The sequence below is a fragment of the Rutilus rutilus genome (genome assembly GCF_951802725.1).
Source record: "Rutilus rutilus genome assembly, chromosome: 10".
Lineage (NCBI taxonomy): Eukaryota > Metazoa > Chordata > Actinopteri > Cypriniformes > Leuciscidae > Rutilus > Rutilus rutilus.
Genome location: NC_140215.1, coordinates 5,875,313 through 5,898,443, shown reverse-complemented (window position 1 = coordinate 5,898,443; position 23,131 = coordinate 5,875,313). Strand labels below are relative to the sequence as shown.

Genomic DNA, 23,131 nt, shown 5'->3' with positions numbered 1-23,131 from the left:
TGGAAATATGCAAATTGATAATGCTAAAACTCCTTTGCTGAGCACCAGATCGTTGTGGTTGTTTGTTAAGGACAACAAAACAAAAAAGAAAACATTCAATAATCTAGAGTTAAAGGTAATATACCAAGGTTGCACCTATTTTCAGTGAAACCAAATGGTCGAGGAACATGGCTCATAAGTGGACTTTCATTACCTCCATGAAGTCAAAGGAAACAGCACATAATAAAAGTTATTCCGCAAAAATAAAATAAAATTAAACATTACAGACAGAAAGAAACTACCGCTCTGCACGGTGAACGTCCGTCAAAGTTCAAACGCAAATGCTGGGAGCGTTTAAGGGTTACAGCATCTGTCTCAATTTTAACTCAGCCCAGATGCCACAATATCTGATACAAAACTATTCCAGAGTGGCCCTTTCTTTTCTAGGCGTGGACACCGATTGATTCTCTGCGTGGACTTTATTTCTCGTTCGGGATTGCTCTGCTCACCCGTGTAAAAATGCTGTCTGTTTACATAGGCACGGTTGGCATGTTAGGTAAGCTACAAAGTCTGGAGCCACTGAAACAGATTTGTCTAATGGGATCCTGGTTTTCACTACGTTCTGGGTGGGATATGCCACAGAGACAAAAAAAAAACATTCTTTTTTTGAAAGCTATCGCCGTATTTCATTTCTCACGCGGGTGTGCACGCAAACGCACACTCGTACACACACACGCGCATACACTGAACTTGGTGAAGTTACACATTTCCAAGCAGGTTCCCCAATGAATAAGTGCTCTGACATGACCAAAAAAGCCAGATAGAGATGACTGTATAAGCAGATCTCTAACATGTGTTTTCCTTCTTTCTTTCTTTTTTTTTGGAAAACAAATGTTTTTTTTGTTTTGTTTTTTCAAATAGTAAGAGTTCCTGCTATCTCCTTTGATACCTTGACAACAAAAGATGTAAAAGACCAAGATAGCCCTGTTAATATTCAACATGCCATATATTCTTTTTTTTTTTTGTAGTTTTTTGTTTTATGTTAACTTTAAACAAAACAGTATGGTGCTCAAACCCCAGCTTCTATAAAAATATATAATTGTATGTATATATTTTTAACATTTTTTTGTTGTTGTTGTTGTTGTTGCTGCCGGGACTCAGCTCTAGCAGGGGACTCCTCTGATTGGCTGAGTCCAGTGAGATAGAGATGAGCGCTCAGTCAAAACGATTCCTGTGGATTATCTCACTTTAACATTTTCTTTTTAGTCTGATTGTTCATATTTGTAATAGCTGTTGTGTTTCTTTGTCGTTTTGCATCAAAATCTCAAAGTGACTGGCGGGTAGACTGGTGGGACAGGACAAGGAGGGTGGGCCCTAGGTCTGGTGATCAGGGTGGGTTGATTCTCACTCGTTGTTGTTACTGTTCTCCAAATCCTTGCACTGGATGTTACCGCTGCTGTAGTCAGTGCCGGGCAGCTGCACGCCATATTTGTCCACACACCAGCAGATGCCTCGTTTCCGGCCGCGGGAGGGCTTGCACTGCAGGGTGGACAAGGGACAAAGGGTCATATAACTGCAAGCATTCACAAAATATTCATGGTGTGATGTAATTAGAAAAAGACGGTCAATTCAAGTGTACAAGACTGTGTCGATTATAATGGGAGTGATTTAGTTTTGAAACGACATATTTTTAAACGCAACTAGTTGACTAATTTTCTTAAGTAGACTTTAAAGAAAAAAAAAGCATTACAGCTACAGCTGTAAAGATGTATACACATGGGGGTAGTAGTAATGGTCTTTTTAATTATTTATTAATTAAATAAAGTATTTAAAGGGATAGTTCACCCAAAGATGACAATTCTGTCATCAATTACTCACTCTCATGTCGGCCCGAACCCGTAAGACTTTCGTTCATCTTCGGAACACAAATGAAGATCTTTCTGATGAAATCTGAGAGCTTTCTGTCCCTCCATTGACAGCTACGCAACTACCACTTACGCCGCGTTTCCACCGAAATTACCCGGAACAATTCGTCCCAGGAACTTTTTTGCTTGACCTATTGCTAGCCGCATTTCCACCGCGGTCTAAAGTACCGTGAAGACCAGGCAAATAATCCGGTGACTAAATAGTAGGACCGCGCGCGACTTTACAGTTCCCACTGGATTTCATCCTCTGAATTAAGCTTAATAAAGCCTGAACCTCGTTGTCGGTCCATCTGTCGTATTTTTTAAACTCCATCGTTGAACAGCAGAGGACTGTTACTGCACGCACTGCAACAGATGGTGGTTGAATAAAATGCTGCGTGGAGTCAACCAATCAAAATGCGGCATGAACTCAACCAATCAGCATGTTCAGCGCCCAAGTCCCACCCCTGAAATATTTACCCGGAACTTCATTTAGACCCTGGTTCCTGCGGTGTAAACACACCGAGTACCAACACAAAGTTCCTAGTTCCTGGGGAAAGTTCCTGCGGTTGAAACGCGGCTATAGACGCTTCAAAAAGTTCACAAGGAGATAAAAACTAAAAAAAATTCTGAAAAGACTCGATCGCTTTATATGATGACCAGGTTGAATTTAGGCTTTTATTCGCACATAAACATTGATCAGCGAAAATAAACAGAAGCTCGATTGACGCGCGAGAACAAAACTCATTGGTTCTTGCAGAAGCTCAAACGTCCTGCGTAACACGAGAATTAACCTCATTGGTTCTCGCAGGTCAAACGTCAAACATGCTAGAGCTTCCGTTTACCACACCTGATGTGTGAGTTGATGATCTAAATTCAATCTGTTCATCATAAAAAGAAATCGTGTCTCTTCAGAAAATTTGGACTATACCGCTCATTTGTTTTTCGAACATTTGGTTTGGAACGATGGGTGAGTACTTAATGACAGAATTTTCACTTGTGGGTGAACTATCCCTTAAAGGGGATTTAAAGGAATAAAGAAAAACAAAGAACAATATAAAAGAGCTCAAATTCAGTTTGAACTGTTTGCAAATATTATATATTATTTTAAATATGCATGCATTCACTCTTAATAATATGCCGAAAATGGCTCCGTTTTTGTTTTCGTCATATTCAAGTATGATTTACACGAATCACGTAAATGATAGCCTATACCTTTGAATTAAAAGGGTGACATTTGACAAAAAGGTTGAGTAGTTTGCATCACTAATTACATTCTACCCCTCAAGCGTTTCACTTCAATTCATGTTTAACTTCCGTAAACTGTAACGCCTACCTTCTTTGATTTGATTGGCCATCTCAATCATTTATGAAATTGGCGAAGACTGTAAGACCACTGAGGTAGACCAGCCTAAAAATTTTACTTTTAAATCTTTTTATCACCCTCACAACAAGCAGTAGCTGTGCAAAATTTAAATAAACGAGTGGACCTCACGAATAGACTACTTGATTAGATGACTGGTGTGATATGGTGTATTTTAGGTTGCAAAGCAACATTGCAAATCACTGCATTATTATAGAATCCAACTGATGGATGGTCACATGTATGTATATTTTACAAATTTGTTAAATAATCTGATCATTTGGTTTGGGTTCATGTAGCCCAAAAATAAAAAGAATCACATGGTATACAAGAGACAATGATATATCATTTTATTTATTTATATATATATTTATTTAGTGGTAGGGATTTTTCAGTGACTATGCAAATTACATCAATACACCAGTTGGTGGTGACAGTGACTATCTGTGTGAGTTATTTGAATTATTGACTGATCCGATTTGTTCAAAACAGATGTATTCAGGAAAGGTTGTTGAAAGACGCGCAGTGGTTCTGCAGTGAGTTTGTTTCTAACTATTTCCGTTGACTGCATTAAAATCGACTAACTTAAATGATCTTTTTTTTTATCATATTCAATTGAAATATCCATGTTATACAATAAAAGAAACAACAGTCTTACCTGCTTGCGCTTGAAGAAGCCCTTCCTGTCACAGTTAGGCAGGTAGAGGGAAAGAGCCATGATGCGTGAGGTGTCTTTCATACTTTGAATGATTCCATCCAGCTTCCTTCTGCAGGGACCCTGCGTCAGACCAACACATTGTGAGTTACATCATCACCTCAGTGTTTACGGCTAGCTATCATTTTACTGCAGCTGCTGCGTCACACAACTTACAAATTCAGGCTCATGCTTGTCAATGGGAAGGGGGGAGTAATCCATCGTCCCCAGTGTGCGAAGCTTCTCCTGTTGTTTCTTCTTGTCCTTGCGCACGGCAGCATGCTTCTTGCTGTTGATTACATCTGGAATTTTAAGGGGAATTTTAGGACTCTGGTCTTCAGTTGTGTCTGGCTTCACTGTATCATCATGCTCTATTGATTCACGATCTAAGACAAAGAGAATCAAACAATAAGCGTTAACTAGGCTTTTACTGCAAGAAAATGTGAGTGCACGTGCAAAACTCACAGTCACAGCCATGATGCTAGAGTGGTTGCCAGGGCCTTGCTATTGTTTTTAGTATATTATTCTCTGTTATATTCTTGTCTCTGAAATTTTCAGGTCCTATGATGTAAATCTATGGGATTTTTTTCACACGCTTTATCATCCGCCCAGCTAAAAAATGCATTAGCAAACCTTAATAAGCCGCACAATTTGGTATCACTCAAATTATAGTACCAACCTTGTTTGATTGGTCATCTCAGTCATTTTGACAGTGAGACCACTGAGACATGCCAGCATAAAAATTTTACTTTTAAAACTTTGGTTACACTTTATTTTAACCCCTTACCAGTCAGGGATCACTGGTGATCCCAGATTATTTTAGTTCAAAATATGTTTGAGCTTATATATCTCAATATTAATAACAGTCTGGTTAATTTTGAGTCTTGAACTATAAACTCTCAAGTGTTGGCTTTCTAAATGTATGTGTGTTATGTTTCTATTCAGAATTACTTATGAGCAGTAACCTTTTTATTTTGGGCATTTCATGTATGCAGCACTTGCCAAAATTGGGGGTGACTGGGAAGGGGTTTTAAGGAGATGTAGTTACATTGTACTTACTCAAATAAGAACTGATTAATATTAATTAACTACATATACTTACTATATAGTTATGGTTAGAGTTTGGTTTAGGGTTAGTTACTTGCATGTTGTAATTATGCATAATTTACTGTTATTACTATAATAAGTACATGAAGTAACTACGTCACCTTAAAATAAATTGTTACCAAAACTTTTTGTCATCCTAACAACTAACAAAGTGGTGTGTAATGGAGTCGGTGGTTAGACAACTGGTCGACTATTGTGATATGTTATATTTTAGATTGTTTACAGTTGCAAAGCAACATTGCTACAAATTTGATTTATAAAAACAAGACAAATGTCCCCCCTCAAAAGGCTTTTTTCTTACACATCCTGGTTGCTAATGAGTGTCTAGAGTGTAAACATTAAAGCAACTGTTTTTCCACCAAATGTTTCCTATGCATTTGTTTACAGAGGGAGGGGGCAGGATCAACAGCTGATGACCACAACCCCCCTCCCCCCAACCTATCACACCCTCTACAACTTGACAAAAATCCCCAAATCCTAAAAATTCTAATGCTCTTAGATGGGATTTTTCTAAAATGCACTTAGGTGTACTGCCTAAACATTGAATGCGCTTCTGTTTTTACAGCTGAATAATTCCTTTGATTACATTGTAGCGCATGTGCATGAGTGAGAACAGAAACGGCTTTTCAAAGGACCCTTAACAGCTCAGAGAAGTACTTGAAGAACTTTGAAGTCACAATAACCATAACACCATGACAACCACAACCTTCTTCTTCTTCAAGAATCTAAGGCTGTGTATGTAGTAACTGTCAACATGTGTCCAGGGAAAATGTGGAGATATTGCAAAACAAGTAATTCAAGCACATACAGTTTGATAGTAAAACTCCACAGGATACATGCCTCTACTTATAAATTGTCTTTCCACTGAAGGCAAATACTTTGGATGCAGAGCGAAGCCAAACATAGTACATCCAGAGGAGATTATCAGATCATTAACACTAAGCATACAATATCAGAAGATAAAATTACATTGACATTTAGTCAATCAAACCAGTAAAATCATCTAATAAATTAATATTTATCATATTTGCAATACCAAATGCCATTTTTAATAGGAGTTATTATAGGAAGTGTATTTGTTTATGGTTGTGGTTTAATTATATAATTTAGTGAATATTATATTGTTTCCTTTCAGACTAAACCTGATGCCAGCATGCGATGCAAATTTATGTAGCAATTCTAAATTCTGATAAATTCCCTCCTGTTTTTGCATGTTCTATATGAACACACCAAGCTGTTTTATTCAAATTGCTTTATGCATTTGTAGAGTATTTCATTAGTAAATACTTGAGTAAAGGATCGTGTTAGGCACAACACAAAGCGATAATTAAAACATATAGATATTATAGTATTTTGGTGATATTGCATCTTATTGTGGCTTCATTCGAGAATCAGTCCGAATGGAAATGGACATACGGATTCAGGCCTGAACATCAAGGCTGTTGGGGGTGCCAAGTATTTTTTTTGCGCATACAGCCAAGAGGGCATTATCAGACAGCTGAGGCAGCCAGCAGAAATGACTGAGATAACTGCCTTCGCAGTCCCTCAGTCGGACTGGGGCAGGCTGTTCTGGAGCGGGCCGGTGGTGAAAGAGTCTGTCTGACCTGGAGACGCATGGGGCGGGTGCCTGGTCATTACAGGAATTGGTTTCCTGGCTTCTGAAGTTACAATCAGAGCATGGTGCTGTCTCTTTGAAATCAATCCTGCAACCCATGACTTGGCAGACTGAAATTTCTGTACAGATTTCCCCGCAGGTCTGGGCTCCTGAAGCCACCGAATTTGAGATCACCTCATGGAAATGTCATAGGGAAGTTTGCCTAGAGGGAGATTTACATGGCTTAGAAATGTAGACTTAAAAGGGAGGGTGCAGGATGACTGGGTTGGCAAAAACAATTCCTTACGGTTGTTTTCGTGATTTTACTCCTTGCACATCGCGTTTATGAAATCAGCAATGACTAGAGTTTGTAAACCACTAAATTCGTCTTTTCAGTTGCAGGCTTTTCGGAGTGAGGATCAAAATCACTTTTTCCATGCTCGTGGTCCCCAGCTTGTAAAGGTTTAGCGGGTCTGTGTTTAACATCTGACACACAGCCAAGATCCTGGAGCCAGGCCAAACCAGACGTATCACGTGTAGCCTGTCTATTCAAATGAGCTTTGGAAAGAATGCTCAAGAGGTATTGGTGTCTCTCCTCTTGGTCTTGCAAAACTTTTCATTAAGATAAAGGGACCCAAGCCTGGCCAAAAGAGATGCATCTGATAGGGCTCTGTTTAATAATTTACATGTGCGCTGGGCAATTATACTTCATGAATATCCACAGTTTCTTACAGCTTGGGGGCTAATGATGAAAGCAGATCCCCGTTTGAGTTGCGTTGTCACCTAGTTTGATTTCTTTTTCAGAATGTACAGCCAAACAAGGCGAGAAATGCAAATACAAGGTGCTTCTGAAATCCTTAGGGGCCTCAAACCATGTCCTTTAGTCTCTTATTAGCATGCACGGTTAGAATTAGGTCTTGCTATTGTTAAATATTCAGACTAGCTCTCCTTTGAAAGTCGTTCTTGAAGCAGGCCATTCTGCTGGGCTTGTCTTTGTCTTGCATTCATTGTCACAGACCAACCATGGCATCCCTGGCAAGACTCCACTGCTAAATATTTAAAGCCTGGACCGTGTCCACAACATGCTTGGGCCGCTGCAGCAGAGAAGCATGCTAGATTACCAGAAAGAATACCAAGAAATGCAACTGCGCACTAATGCGAGTTGAAGTCGGGGTAATTGCAAAGTGCAAAGTAACATTAAAAGCTACACTTTGGCATAACAGTTTCCATGTTGCAATATGCTATCAGTTACAACCAAGAAAGTCATCATATAACTTACTATTCAAACAAGTCCCCTGTAATTCAGGACAATGCAAAGTGATGACACCTGTCGATGCCTTTAAGGCTGAAAGCACATGTGCGCACCTCTTCATCGTCTGACCGTGTCTCCTGTCATCAACACTCCGAAACATGAACTCAAGAGGTGCTCTTCAGGACATCAGTGGATCACTCGAAGTCGCTGATTTCAATTAGCTCAGACAATGGCAAGAGAGCGATACTGTCTATAAGCTCAAGGCATCTTTCCGTCAAGAGTATCTAGGTACAATCTTTCCTCTTCTAAACTATCTTTTATTCATTAACTTGTTTATTCTTAAGATTCTATATAATCATTTAAATGGGATATGCAATTGTTCATGTGCGGCTTAAAGTGGAAAAAACACCTTTGGATTTTCTACAGGTAAAATGGACCTTAAAAACGATTTTTAACTGACACTGAAAAGCCAAAAATGATGAAATGCCCACGAGAAGGATTCATTGTAGGATATATTGAAGGTTTTAAACTGTAGGAAGTACGACTGGGTGTTATGATGGTAGAACTGTGTCCGCCAGAGCTTTTGCTATACCATTTAAACTGTGGTTGATATATTTGCATGACTATCAGTGGACAGGACTGCTTTACATTGTTTACACATGAGAGCGATATAGAAACAAGCAGTAATGTGAAATTGCGCGCTGAGATGTGTCCCAAACAAGTCAAGAAAGTATAATAAAATAAATTTACTTTAACTCTCGAGTGCCTTGGCTTCATTTGCGTCTCAGAATTTAGCGTCTCGTTGTATATGTTTAGTAAGTAATAGTAGACATTTTGAGTGTTATATGATGTGAGACTACTATAGTACACATAATAGTACACAGCAGTTAGAGTGTTAGCGTGATATAAATGAACATAATATCAAACTTGGGTAATTTCACCCACTTATAGTACAGTCGTAAGTAGACCTATGCACACAACAAGTATGTGTTACTCATAGAATGAGCTTTATCAAATCATTTTCGAATAAATCGGCTATTCTGAGCAAGCAAAATTTTGGGTCCAAGCTCCAAATCACCTTTCCCATGATCCTCAACAACCAAATGTAACAACTGTAACAGAGCTACTGCAAAGTAATGATTGTCTTGTGCTGTATCTTATCTATCCTCTCAAGAATCCTGCAGGGCACAAAATTTGAGGCAGCACTTTGGAACCACATCTGAACCTGTGCTGCAGGCAAGAAATTAGGCACCTTTTGTTCTCCTTCCCTAAAGAAACGTGACACTGCGGCTCCCCCTCCACCACCCCGAAGCACATGACAGGAGGTTTCAACAGGTCGGCGTCTTCTGCTAAACCACATGGTTACAGCCCTGCTGTCTGCTTACATTCTGTATGTTTAATTTTCTAAATGTGAGCTGTAAACCCATAGATTAAATAGATTGTTTTTGTGCGTTCACTGTTTTGGTCAGCCTAACATGTGTTCTTATTTAAGCAGAGCCCAGCGTGAGGATGTCGCAGCCTGGGAATCACGTTTCTGACAGAGACGAGACTACTGTGCAAGCTGATTTTCTTCACAGCTGTTACTCACTAGCTTTCCAGGTGCCAATGACAAATACACGCTGGGCAGATTGCTGTTAAACTTTACTGGAAGAAGTCATTCAAGCATGCTAAATAGGTTCCCTACTTGCATACCTCTGCAAAGGATGACAGGGCACTTGATATACGAGTGCTGTAGACTTATGGTAAAAAAATGGTTAAAAGTAACCAATGTGCAGATTATACTAAGTTTCAAAAGCTGGGCACCACTTTCAAAAAGTGCAAGAGATCTATTCAGGCTCTTTTCAGTGAAGCGAGCCGTATATCTGTCAATGTCAGTCTGGTGTTGCAAGCAAGTATACATTTCTGTGAGTTTGGCCTGTGGCATAATATAAAAATTTGATGACAGACAAGCAATAGAAGAACAACTGCGTCCCATTCCCTTGTAATCGTAGTTTAGTTATGGCTACGTCTCTGGTGGGTAAATAAAACGCATAAATCAGAGATACAGAAGTAACCGAATACAGCAGCCAACTTCTTTTGGCCCGATTCTTTACGTTTACACGCTCTTAGATTCAGACCGTGGTGTGCAATCGTTGCTAACACAGACTTAACGGGCAAGTAGCCTGTAGTCATATCTGTTGGCAACTGCTTCCAAGATCCACATGGCATGTCCAAACAGAAAGTCTCGCATGTGATCATTGACACATTTGCAGAATTTGCCAATCCATCAATGGCGACGGCATAACCTTTTGTACTTGGCTCAAAACATTCGATCTTTAAATCGTGAGCGCCAGCATTCAAGGCCATGAAGGTATAAGACTATTCGCATTATGTTCCTTGAATGAGAAATGATTCCTTTTTAAACTTGTATTTCAATTTTATGTTTGCATAACTGTGAAACTGAGGGGGAATAAAAATGGATCAGGAAGACACGAGCCAAAAAGCTCTGAATCCTAATGCGGGCAAGGACGCTTGACCCCCCTCTCTCTCTCTCTCTCTCTCTCTCTGTCTGTCCTGCCCAGCTAGTAAAACCAGGCTGAAACCGAATACCACGGGAGGCTAGAAGCGTTCCTCTAAATTCATCCCCATGCTTGACGAACAGCTCTTGATAGATCGGCTCCACAGACATTTTGCTGAATCACAAGGGCTCGACTGTGTGCCCACTGCAATCACAGAAGGGGTAAACCAGTAACCGCACTCATCAGAAGACTTCAGATAGAGACAAACGGGTTTCTGATGTGCACCTGTGTGTGAGGGGGTTGTATTTGTGTACAAACACCCACGGCTGAATTAAACCTCATCTGTTTTACGAAATTTGTGCTGTCTTGGAGAATAAAGCAAATTGTCTCTGTTTCATGCATTGCTGTTGTCTAAAATATACAGTTCTGAAACCACATAGTCCATTTTTGTTCATGTAGTTCAACTGGTAGAGTTTTGTACTAACAACGCCAAGGTTGGGGGTTCGATTTCAGGGAAAAGCATGACTTGAATGCACTGAATAAAACCATTTGCCAAATACATAAATATAAATAAATATGCATGCTGTGCACGGTTATTCTTTATAAACATGCGATTTTTGCAGATAGGAGGGCTTGTGGACACACTACAGCTACCCTCCTTCCCATGGATTTAATCTTTGAACGGTAATCCATCCCTCAACACCACCCACAGACTTTAGACCTAAATTCAGAGCAACCTAGAATCTCAATCAAGAATATCATGAGACGTGGGTACACCGTACAATGATGAGAGGTGTGATCATAACAATGGAGGAGTCACTAATGTCAATAGAGCATCACTGCCAAATCAAACACTAACTATGCACAAAGCAAGACTGTATGGAGTTATGCATCTTTCTTGAGGCTCTTTACACAGTTCTGAGCAGCATACTAAATTATGCAGTTCTGGTGAGTCTGATGCTGCTTTGCTTCTGTGCCAATGAAATGCAGCATCAGAGCAGCCTCGAACTTTGTCATGATAGAATATATATGAGTTTATCTTTTATAGTTTAATGTTTTTATTCACAATCAGATTTTTCATACATTGCACTGCAAATTATTTCTGCGCACATACATTATATACACAAGTAGCTTTTTTTTTACACAATATTTCTTACAAAAAAGTACTATGGCAGTAATGCCATTATATGAGACTCCAACCATGGCATTTTTTTGGTACTCCAAGTACGTCCAAAACATGATGGTAGATGCCAAAAAACATGGTAGTACCATTACCATAGTACATGACCAAAATACCATGGTAGACCCATGGTACCACGGCAAAAAACATGGTACTTTTAGTTGTAGGCTAGTGTTTGTTGATATTGGCTTTGAATAAAATAATCTACACTAATACTTATAATGCGCAGCACTCAAATGGGGAAGTACCAGATTATAATACAATGGTAACGGAATGGTATTTACATTATACGTACAATAATACCATGGTAGCCTACATTTCCATAAAACGCGGTACTACCACGGTACTATTTTTGTTAATGCCTTTGCAGCGTAAAGATTGCATTGAAAATCGTTAGTTAATGATTGGCTTTGGATGAAACACAAACAGGTTTCACTAATCCTAACAATATGCAGCGCTGGAATATGATGGAAAACAGCAATGACCGGCCACAACACAGAAAAGCTCATGCAGAAACATACGCACGCAATAAAACTGGATCAGCGCAAGCCACAAAGTTCCCACCAGATACACGATCTCAACGCAACAATGCCTCCGTGCAACAAAGGCGCACTGCTTTCCAGTTAACTTACCAATTGGTGGGTGCGGTGGTTTGTATCCCTTCTCGTTCGTACACACTCCCCTGCCGTGCAGCAGGGCGTGAAGCGGCTTCTCCTCACCGTTGCGCGGTAGGCAGCGCAGCCCGTGTGTGCATGTACCGGTGTACACCCCGCATGCCTGCCCCTCCGCCAGCGCGCAAGTCAAGCAGCAGCCGCAGCCGGGCTCCTTCACCAGCTGACAGCCCACCGGGACCGGAGGACACATGGAGAGCGCCTTCTGATCGCACGGCTCGCACGGCACATAAGAGCCTCCGCTGATGGACAACGCCGTCAAAAATGTACCCAGCACAATAAGAGCCATACTTCGTGTCAAAGTGAATGAGGTCCGATGGCGAAAAAAAAAAAAAAAAAAAAAAAAAAAAACCAACAACTAGATATGAGAACGCATGAACGTTTGGCTCAGATTCGACTCAAAGGAAAAGTCCGCATGCAAAGTGAAAGCACTGGTTGTGGTGTTTTAAAAATGATTCAATTAAAAATAGTCTCTTAAAAAGATGATAAAGAACAATCCGGTGGATTTTCATATAAATACATATAAAATAAATGAATCACATAGGTATTCTCCAATAGTCCAGTTTGTGCGCAATTGGTTGCGCACTGAAATTCTGGACTTTCCGATTCCAAAACACTTTCCCCTCTGGAAGTTTTCTGAGCAGACTGATCAACTTCACAGCAGTGCTTGCCTTTTTAAAAACAGCCAAACCCAAACCCCTAACTATGAATAAGCCAAACAGCGGTGAAGGGAGGCGCACTTGCCAGATCGTGGCGCAGCGCCAGCGCCTTTCCCCCCCTCGGCAATAGGATCAGTCTTTTACGCAGTGATGCCAAGAGCGCAGAGCAAAACACAAATCCATGCAAAATCGAAGATATGCTCCTCTGAGATCGTCCGTGCACTTTGTGGCTGGTATAGCGTCAGATTCGTGCGCGAAGCTCAGCGGCTTTCCAACAGATTCAAGACAAAACGCGACAAAAGGCAACATGGATGTGACATGATAAAGACGCTTCCTCGCATATACATGCGTTATGGAGAATACACACAAAAGAGCACGATTAGAAGCGCTCTGCTGCAGGCACCACCTGTATATTAGTGAGCGCAGATAACATGTACCTACGAGTAGGGGAGAACGGGGAGTGTTTTGTTTCAACGTCTGTAACTCTTTATTGTTTTGCTGTATGTGTCTCAAACTGTTTTATATTATTCCCATGTTTGGCTTCTACAAATTCAAGTCGTTTTGAAATCTATTACTTATCCTCAAACTGTTCAAATTAGTGTGAAGCACAACGTGTGCTGTTTATACAACCTACCGGTAGCACTAGAAAACGAATCAAATTTACTTATATAAATAACGATGCCCTTTTTCAGTCTCAACCGCACCCTCATTTGAAGCATTTTAGTTCAAAACAGTGAACATTTAGGACATATTTTCATTCTACACTCTCAGAAAAAAAGGTACAAAAGCTGTCACTGTGGCGGTACCTTTTCAAAAGGTACACCTTTGCACCTAAAGAGTGCATATAAGTCCCTCAAAGGTACATATTGGTACCAAACGTGTACATATTAGTACCTAAATGGTACATATTAGAACCCTTTTGAAGGGTACTGTCCCAGTGACAGCTTTTGTACCTTTTTTTCTGAGAGTGTAACCATATAAAACAAAGATAAAAGGCTAACAAGTGTCAGTCACACAAGAAATCTTTTAGAGTGGTTTTGAAGATGTCACAACAACTCTCCAAAGATAGAGAGTTTGTTTGAATGCTATATCAAATTTGACAAGAGAAGCTGCTGATTCAGATAATATGTCATGTAATCTTCATCAACGTGATCACAAATCGAATTAAAAGCCAGATGTGAAAGTATACCTTCCAACTCTTCTCATTAGAGTGGCTATCATCAATAGTGATTTCATCCATGTAACTTGTTTCTAAATGGTTAAACTAACGGGGTAACAGTTCACCTTGGTCTCCCCTAGAAACTAATAAGCAACATTCACATGTGCAGGAATAGCTACTGACTGCAACCATGAAGACAAATCACTGCAGTGCACAATTAAAACCAGCTGAGGTGTGTGGTAAATACTGTGGTAAATGCCTAGAGTCTCTTTTCTCTCATGCAGAGAGGCTTTCGTTGAGTTGCCAAGTCTCGTTTGAGCTTTAATTACAGTGGTCTTGGTGGTAGTTGAAGAATAGGCAATCTACACCCACCTGTTCCAAACTTTGAACTACTGAAACCACACTTTGAAAAGATGAGATTTAACAGACACGATTGTTCAATCATGCCGTTCGCTCGGTGTCCAAGTGGATCTCTGCTGTTTACATGTCCCTGGTTTGCCTTATAGAGTGCTCCAAAATGGCATTTGCACATGTCCCATATGTAAAGTTCATCACTGCGGCAAAACGAGTCGCTCTGTTTTGCTTAAAAATTGCTTTGTCAGATGTGTGATACCAAGTTTAAAGGACTGCACATGATATTTTTATTTCTTTTGATTGTTCTGTGTTTTTCATACATGCATGCTGTCTCTTGTTTTGCCCAGCTGTACAAGGCTGAGTGTCGGTTGTGGGCCTTGCTGTTGGATTTACTTCACCTCTGAGATTTTGACCACTAGAAGGAGCTGTTAGCAATGGTAAGAGGAATGAACGCTGGCCCGCAGACGTTGATGTTTCATTACCAGAGATTTATACAGTGCTGCTGTACATATCTCACACTCAGGAGTCGAAGAGACAAACATCAGCCGTCAAGAATGCACATGCTGTTTTGATACGTGAAGTTTAGTGCCCTGTTGTCTCTGTATGCAAGTTTAGAAAACATTATATTACTGTATAGGCCTATAGGCTAGATATTGTTTTGATAATCATATTTCAAGTAAGTCTGAATTGTTTGACTGATGTCATCTTTACACTAATGGGTCCACAGTGCCCGTCTTCCTGACATTGGTTGCTCATGGTGTCCGCAAAGATGTTTTGCTGTTCATTTAATTATGCCTGTTTTCATTTTAGTTCCTGTAGGCCTATGATCTACCATTCTGGACCTGAACCGGGACTGTTTTCAAGTCGTATAAGATATCAGATTGCCCCGGTTCACTCACAGTGTATTTATCCCTGCCTGGATATAAAACAAACTTAATGGATGCAGAGTGCACAAGTTACTGGAAACAAGCTGGAACTGTTATACGCTCGCTAATGAGGAGATAAACTGTTGCAAATTACTGGTATGAACACTACTAACCGCCACAGTATCACGTGGATGTGGTTTATTGATGATATTGAGTCATTTATGTTAGGCAGCTCTTTTTTTCTCGTGCTTATATGTTTTAATAAATTGGAGAAAATATTATCTAAAAAATAAGTCATATTTTTATTTGAAAAGATATTAAAAATATTCTTTTATACATTTGAAAACTATGTTTTATTTTGTACAAATATTGTGCATATCATGTTTTAATATATAGGATAAAGTATTGTCTCAAAAATAAGTCATATTTTTTTATAAATACATTGAATATATATATATATATTTTTAAACTAAACCAATTTTTTAATTTTATAAAAAATTGTGCATATCTTGTTTTAATATATTGCATAACATATTATAATTGTTTGTTTTTTTACAATATATTAAAAACATTATTTTATGAATTGTAAATCTATTTTTATATTGTATAAAGATAATATTTATACAATGTTATTGAATGTAATACAATACAAATATTGTTGTTTTTCTTTCATCACAATGACACAGTTAATGATATCACTGTATTTCACATAAATTATTTCATTTTATTTTGGTCTGAGCAGATGAACTTTATCATGAAAAATTGACAATTAGATTTTTTTTTATTTTTTTTTTCATTCAAGTGTTTCTTTCTCAAATCAGTATGCTTAAAATAATGTGTTCATACCTTCTCAGAAATGTTGTCATGATCATCTATTTTTAAGTTTTTCCCGTCCTCAATATTACATTCCATCCTGTTTGTCTTTTATCCTTTTAAATAACAACTGTCACTTCCCTCATGACGTCATCCTACAGGAAGTGACTTTATTTTGGAGGGAAAGCAACAGCACAACAAGCCTCTGTGAGTATGAGCTGTGGTTTGCTGTGTTTATAGCACTCTAAAACATTTAATCTTCTTTGATATGATAATACCAGTGTTTCAAAATATTTAAATGCACTTAAAGTTACGCAAACTCTCTATCCCTCAACAAGAAATTGCTAATCGTAACGCTTTATTTTTAAGTGTTTAAAGCAAAAAAAAACATTTTATATTTTATATTTCAACTGGACCTGTACTAGATGTTTTGAGATAAACACACAAAGAAGTAAGGCAGAAACATACTTTACACAAGTCCACAAAACCTTAATGATAATAACCGTCAGTAGCCTACTCTTGCTCAACTAAATACACGTCAAGTACCAAACACTTAATGACATGACGTAGGCTACGTGTATCTTTTGTTGGTTGTTCGCGTTTGTGTCATAGTTACAATGTTCTGTCAGTGATAGCAAAAGTAGCATGTATTGTCACCTTTTCTCAATCTTAATCACGTTTTAATTGTGTTGACTGGGTGTTTGAATATTTTCGATGCTTGAAAATGTTTCTTCAGCTTGGAAATGTAGTCGCCCACATGGTGAAAAATCGATGGAAAAATGTTGTCAGTGGAAGAAAGGTGTCCATGTACAAATATTTTGAGTAGGATGTGGTCTGTGAACATCAGTGTAGGAATTTTCTCGCACTCCATCATGTCTGCGTCACAATGAAAAACGCCTTAATTGGTAAATTAATGTCTCTCGTCGTGTAATGCTTCCATCTGTCTTTTATTCAGTCAGCCTTGTGGGCGTCATACATTTATATTTTCTTTCGCCCTGGTCATTTCTAGGCTTGACTACTGCAATGCTCTTCTGGCCGGACTTCCAGCATGTGCTACCAAACCTCTTCAGATGATCCAGAATGCTGCAGCTCGTCTTGTCTTCAACGAGCCCAAGAGGGCCCACGTCACCCCTCTGTTAATCTCTCTGCACTGGCTACCTCTCGCTGCTCGCATCAAGTTCAAGGCATTGACGCTTGCTTACAGATCTATCACAGGCACAGCTCCCTCCTACCTTCACTCACTCCTACGAGCCTACATCCCCACCAGACGCCTACGATCAATCAACAAGCGACGTCTCGTGGTTCCATCACAGAAAGCCACAAGATCACTTTCCAGATCATTCTCATTCACAGTTCCATGCTGGTGGAACACTCTCCCCACCCTCATCCGGAATGCTGAATCCCTGACAACATTCAAAAAACAGCTGAAAACCCATCTCTTCCATGAGCACCTAAACTCATAAAAAAATAATAAAAAAAAACCTTTCCCTTAAAATCCCACTTATCATGCTTATGCTACTCTGAATAATGCCTGAACTTCGTATTCTGAACACTTCTTGCGTTGTTGTTGTATTTTGCCTCTTCATGATAACTCGCTTAATTTAGTCCTGATTTGTAAGTCGCTTTGGATAAAAGCGTCTGCTAAATGACTAAATGTAAATGTAAATGTAAATGTACTGTTTACACAAACTAATGATTTCAAGCGTTAACATGTATGTTAATATGTAGCTGTGAGACTGTACAATGCTGTTTTGTGTGTGGTGAGCTGTCTTATTTTAGAATGTTTTAAGTATTTATTAATATTTTGAAATAGCTTTTATTTTTATACTTGTTTTGTTTTTAATTTAGGTTTAAGTAATTTTGTGCTTTAGTCATATATTTTTATTAGTTTCAGATTTTTTTAAACGTCTACTTGGCTTTAAATGTCTATCTTTTAGTAATTGTAGTACTTTAGTAAAATTATTTTATTTCAGTTAGTTGCAAAGGCAACATTTAAAAAAAAATGTCATGTACTATTTATATTTTCTTTCAGCTTTATTTTAATTAATGAAAATATATTTTTAAAGGGTTTGTTCTCCCAGAAATTCTGTCGTTAATTACTCACCCTCATGTCGTTCCAAACCCGTTAGACTTTCGTTCATCTTCGGAACACAAATTAAAGCGGGGCTCAGTAGTTTCGGGATTTCTTCGCTGTATTCTCGCTTTTTGCTCGCAGGTTTCTCTCTAGAGCTCCCCCCACAGCTTCGGAATAGATATTTGACAACACTGTTGTAAAAACTCGTTGGTGATTCTCAGACACCAGAGGCTAGTAGATCAACGACATCAAAGGATATGGGACATTCTTTAAAACGTCTTCTTCATTCGGGTTCGGACAGCGTGAGGGAGCGCAATAATGACAGCATTTTAGCAGATTTATTTTGGCCGTAAAGCAATTGTTTACATCGCGAGACCTTATATCACGCGATACTTCCTGACGCGGCGGCCGGCGGCCCGCCGGCCCAAAGTTGCAAGTGCGGATTTTCCGCTCACGGGCACCAGGGGGGTGCGAAACGACCACCATTCAACCCCAACTAAGTAATATAACCATTCCAATGACTCTGAAGCTGTTCAGTTAAGGTAAAAAAGCTCTTAGATCACCTTTAAGAGGATTTTTTTAATGAAATCTGAGCGCTTTCTGTCCCTCCATTGACAGCTACGCAACTACCACTTTTAAGCCCCAGAAAGGTAGTAAAGACATCATAAAAGTAATCCATGTGACTCCCGTGGTTTAACCTCAATTTTATGAAGCGACATGAAAACGTTGTTTGCTATAACCCCCCCCCCCCCCCCCCCCCCCCCCAAAAAAAAAACTCCCCACTTTATTTAAAACACACGTTCACACAACGTCTGCTTTTGCAACACCCATGCGTTTTGGTACTCTCATGAACGAGCGTTGAAGATTAATATTTGTAAATAAAGTGGTACTTTTTTTTCTGACACAAACATTGCTTCGCTTCATAAAATTAAGGTTAAACCATTTGGGTCACGGTTATTTTTATGATGTCTTTACTACCTTTCTGGGGCTTGAAAGTGGGGGTTGTGTCGTAGACTGTCAATGGAGAGACAGAAAGCTCTCAGATTTCATTAAAAAGATCATCTTAATTTGTGTTTAGAAAATGAACGAATGTCTTATGGGTTTGATTGACACGAGAGAGTAATTAATGACATAATTTTTATTTTGGGGTGAACTAACCCTTTAATAGTTTCAGTTAATAATAAGGACACAGAACTTCTCTCATAAATGGTACGTTTCCTTAAAGAAAGTATCTCAGGTCAGACAGTTGTTTTTTGATTGTATGCTGCCTTCAAGCCGACGAACTAGCGCTAATGAAAGCCGTGCTATTATTCTCGTGCACTGACTCGTTCACTAAGCTGAACAGCCTATCAGAGTTCCCTCTCTCACCGACGACCCGACGCCGATTCAACGTGTGACGGCCGACCGTCGGCTTGGTGTGTTCCAGGCTTTACAGGTGTCCTCTTGCTATATCTAGCCATTTAAATTGAGTATTTTCTGCACCACTAGCAATAGCAAAATAATGAATTGTCAAAAAGTGCCGACTTCGGTACCAAGTCAAAATTAAAAAAATGTGATTCTGATTCTTTGAACGCTGTTGAGTGGAATCGTAAACCACCTCTGATTGCCCATTGTGTTCACGAGCTCATCGAATATGTCTGTGATTGGTTACAACGATCACCGCTTCAAAAACATTGTAAAAATACATCACTGACACTCTTCACCGAGCGCTTACACAGATCCAGACGGGAGCGTTTGCCCCAGCTCGTTTTTTAAAAACACTTTCGAACACTTCTGTCTGCTCTCAAACGCTTCTCCTTGATCATTGTAGCCAATCACAGACATATCTGATGAGCTCGTGAACACAATGGCCAATCAGAGGTGTTTACGATTCCGCTCAAAGCGTCACAATTTAAATTTCATCGGTTGGTCAAACAGATAGTAGGCTATGCCCCACTGGTTGAGTCTGTGTTGGTTGAATCACTATAGGCTGAGGTGCTGTCAGCTTTTCTTTAAGTTCAGTTCTACACAAAAAGTAAGTGTAGAATTGAGGCATAGTTTGTGTCCAGATGTTTTAGGATTGGCCAGTAGTACTGGTCACAGTGATCCATCTTTCCATAGTTCATCTCGGCCTAATTCCTGGGATTACATGGCTTGCCTGATGAATAGAAGCAGCATCAGAGAGACAATGAGGCCGCTGGATGTCTTGAACTCACACAGCTAATTCTTTTCTAAAGCTCTCCCTCATGTTCAACCACCCAGAAACGCCCTCAGGCATATGTATGTGTATATATATAACATAAAGAAACATGCACTTTATGTGAGAAGTGCTATTTGTATGATGCACATGTTCCAAATCTGTAATTTATGATGTTTTATTTTGTTTAGGATGTTGTGTTGGATGCTACGTGTTCTACAGTACATAGATGACAAAAAGGCAGCACACTAAACTTTGAAACAGTAATGGTGATCAAAGTTGGGGAAGAATAAAAATTAATTATAGCTACTAATTACATCTTTAGCACAGTGTAATTATTTTACTGTAATTGCTCTCAAAAAGTATTGCACTTATTACATTCTAAATCCCATATCAACTTCGACCAGTACAATACAAGGATACATGAAACTGCTCTTTTAATTCTTTCAAATAAATATAGAATTTCATTAATTATTCTTTAACTGACCAAAGTACTTAAAACGAAGTCTACATTAAAAACATACATTTTATCATTAGATGTTACATTTTTATGTTAAATCCACTAGTGTTTTAAATATAATTGTTGGTATATAACATATTTAATGCAATTACACCAGAAGTAACTAATTAAATTGCAAAAAAATTGAGTAATCCCTTACTTTACTTTTTCAAGGGAAAAGTAATTAAATTACAGTAATTCATTTCTTAGTAATGCATTAAACCCCAAACTGATGGTGATCAAAGCAGGTTGCTTTCTGAGGGTGTCCAGCTAAAATGTTTAAGTTTATAAATTTATATAAGTTCTGCTGATGCTCATTTATAATTCATATATTTTTTTGCTGATGCATGAGTGTCCTTCTCTAGAAACGCTATGATCTTTCTGATCCTTTCCTCTCAACCATAATTTCCCACAATATCAGAGTACACAGAGACGTTAAAAGCAGCATGAGAAAAATATAATTAATTTAATGCAAAATCAGTATTGCATTGTTTGTCTTTCATTTGTATTTCTGATGTCCGTTGGAATGTTTGGCCCAGGGACCGTGCACATTCTTAGAGGTCAAAGCTGTGGCTTTTGCTGACACAATATATTCTTCCAGACAACGCATGTAGAATTTGTTCTCAGCTAACCCACGTTTCCTGACCTTAAAAAAGCACAGGGTTGACTAAATCATTCCTGACTGAATATTATCCTAGATTATCCAGAAGATTTTTTAAAGGACATTATAAGATGGATATCTGTGACTGGACCCAGATGGAATTTGCAGACTTTTCTGGGCAAAATCAGTGGATTTCTATGGAACAGGTTTTATACATGTTTTAGACTTTTTTTTCTTCTTTTTTTTTAGGAAATTATTCATTTATTAAATATTTAGTAGTAAGAATGCATTAAATAACAGTAAAGACATTACAGTATAATGTTACAAAATAGTTATATTTTAAATAAATACTGTTCTTATGAACTTTCTATTCATCAAAAAATATGTTTCCACAAAAATATTAAACAGCACAACTGTTTCCAAAACTGATAATGATAAAAAGAAGAAGAAAAAAAATAATCTTGAGCAGCAAATCAGCATATTAGCGACACTGATTACTGGAGTTGGAAATTCAGCTTTGTCATCACAGGAATAAATTACATTTTAAAAAGTTATTTTAAATTGTAATAATAGTTCACATAGGGCTGCAGGATTAATCGCATTTTACATGCAATCGCACTTAAATCGAGTTGGCTTATTGTGATTTTGAAATCGCAAAGTTTTTTATGCGCAGCTTGTCATTGATGTACGGCTCTGTAAACGCCAACGCTATCTCACGACCAATTCGTACGAATTCGTACGAATGATAAAAAGTTGGCTAATTCGTACTAATTCGTACGACCTCACTCGTACGAATTTGTACGATTTGTCTAAACCCACGTGATGGGTAGGTTTAGGGGCGGGGTCAGGGGTAGGTCATTCGTATGAATTCATACGAATTGGCCAATTCGTAAAATATGTACGATTTTGCAAAAATCGTACTAATTCGTACGAGTCAGGTCGTATGAATTCGTACGAATAAGCCACCTCGTAGAATTTGTACGTTTTCCCGTGAGATCGGGCTGTAAACGCTGCTCCATCTGAAAGCACTGTGAGTTTGAGTCTCTTATAAAGTGCATTTGAAAAAGCAACCCACGTCAAACATCTTTCCAAACATGAGAAGCATTTATGAACCTCTTGTCCAACAAAAGACAACATTTAATAACATGCTTTTACTCAACTCACTTCATAACGACAGTTGAGCATCCTTCTGTGAGATGATGTGGCTCCTTACTCAGAAAAAGGCAGTCGTATATTTATTAGTCATGTTTAATCAAAGCGTTTCAATCTTCTGTTTATTCAGCTATACAGCGATAGTATGATGCCCATAGGGATTTCCTGGAATGATGTGTGTTATTGTACTTCTGCGGCGGGACATATTTGTGTGTGAGAGAGCGCTCTGGCATTCAGATGGAGCAGCATTTACTACCGATCAACCGTCCTGCACTGACAAACTGCGCATTAAAATAATCGCAGCCTTTGCCAAATCGCGTGCGGTTTCATTGCGATTAATCGTGCAGCCCTAGTTTACAATATTTCAGTATTTACTGTATTCTTGATCAAATAAATGCAGCCTTGGCTAGCATAAGGACTTTTTTTCAAAAACAATAAAAAAAAAAAGAAGCATAATGTGCTCTGATTGGTCGGCTGGACCAGTTTGTTGTGATTGGTCAACCAATTTTGGAAATGTCACATCCCTTACCATAACC

At 38.8% G+C, this 23,131-nt stretch overlaps 1 protein-coding gene across 2 annotated transcripts; it reads right to left on the bottom strand.

The window, feature by feature from the left end:
• Nucleotides 1–966: 966 nt before the first annotated feature.
• On the bottom strand, nucleotides 967–12,893 carry igfbp5b (insulin-like growth factor binding protein 5b). Of its 2 annotated transcripts, none has more exons than XM_084421959.1 (4): nucleotides 12,204–12,893; nucleotides 4,118–4,326; nucleotides 3,905–4,024; nucleotides 967–1,518 (listed from the first exon to the last, which is right to left on the bottom strand). In XM_084421959.1, the coding sequence occupies exons 1-4, from the start codon at nucleotides 12,529–12,531 to the stop codon at nucleotides 1,384–1,386; spliced, it is 792 nt and encodes a 263-aa protein (XP_084278085.1). In that variant the 5' UTR covers nucleotides 12,532–12,893; the 3' UTR covers nucleotides 967–1,383. The 2 variants fall into 2 exon arrangements, with proteins under 2 accessions (XP_084278085.1, XP_084278086.1); XM_084421960.1 differs by having other exon boundaries at nucleotides 4,118–4,242; nucleotides 12,204–12,744.
• Nucleotides 12,894–23,131: the final 10,238 nt, after the last annotated feature.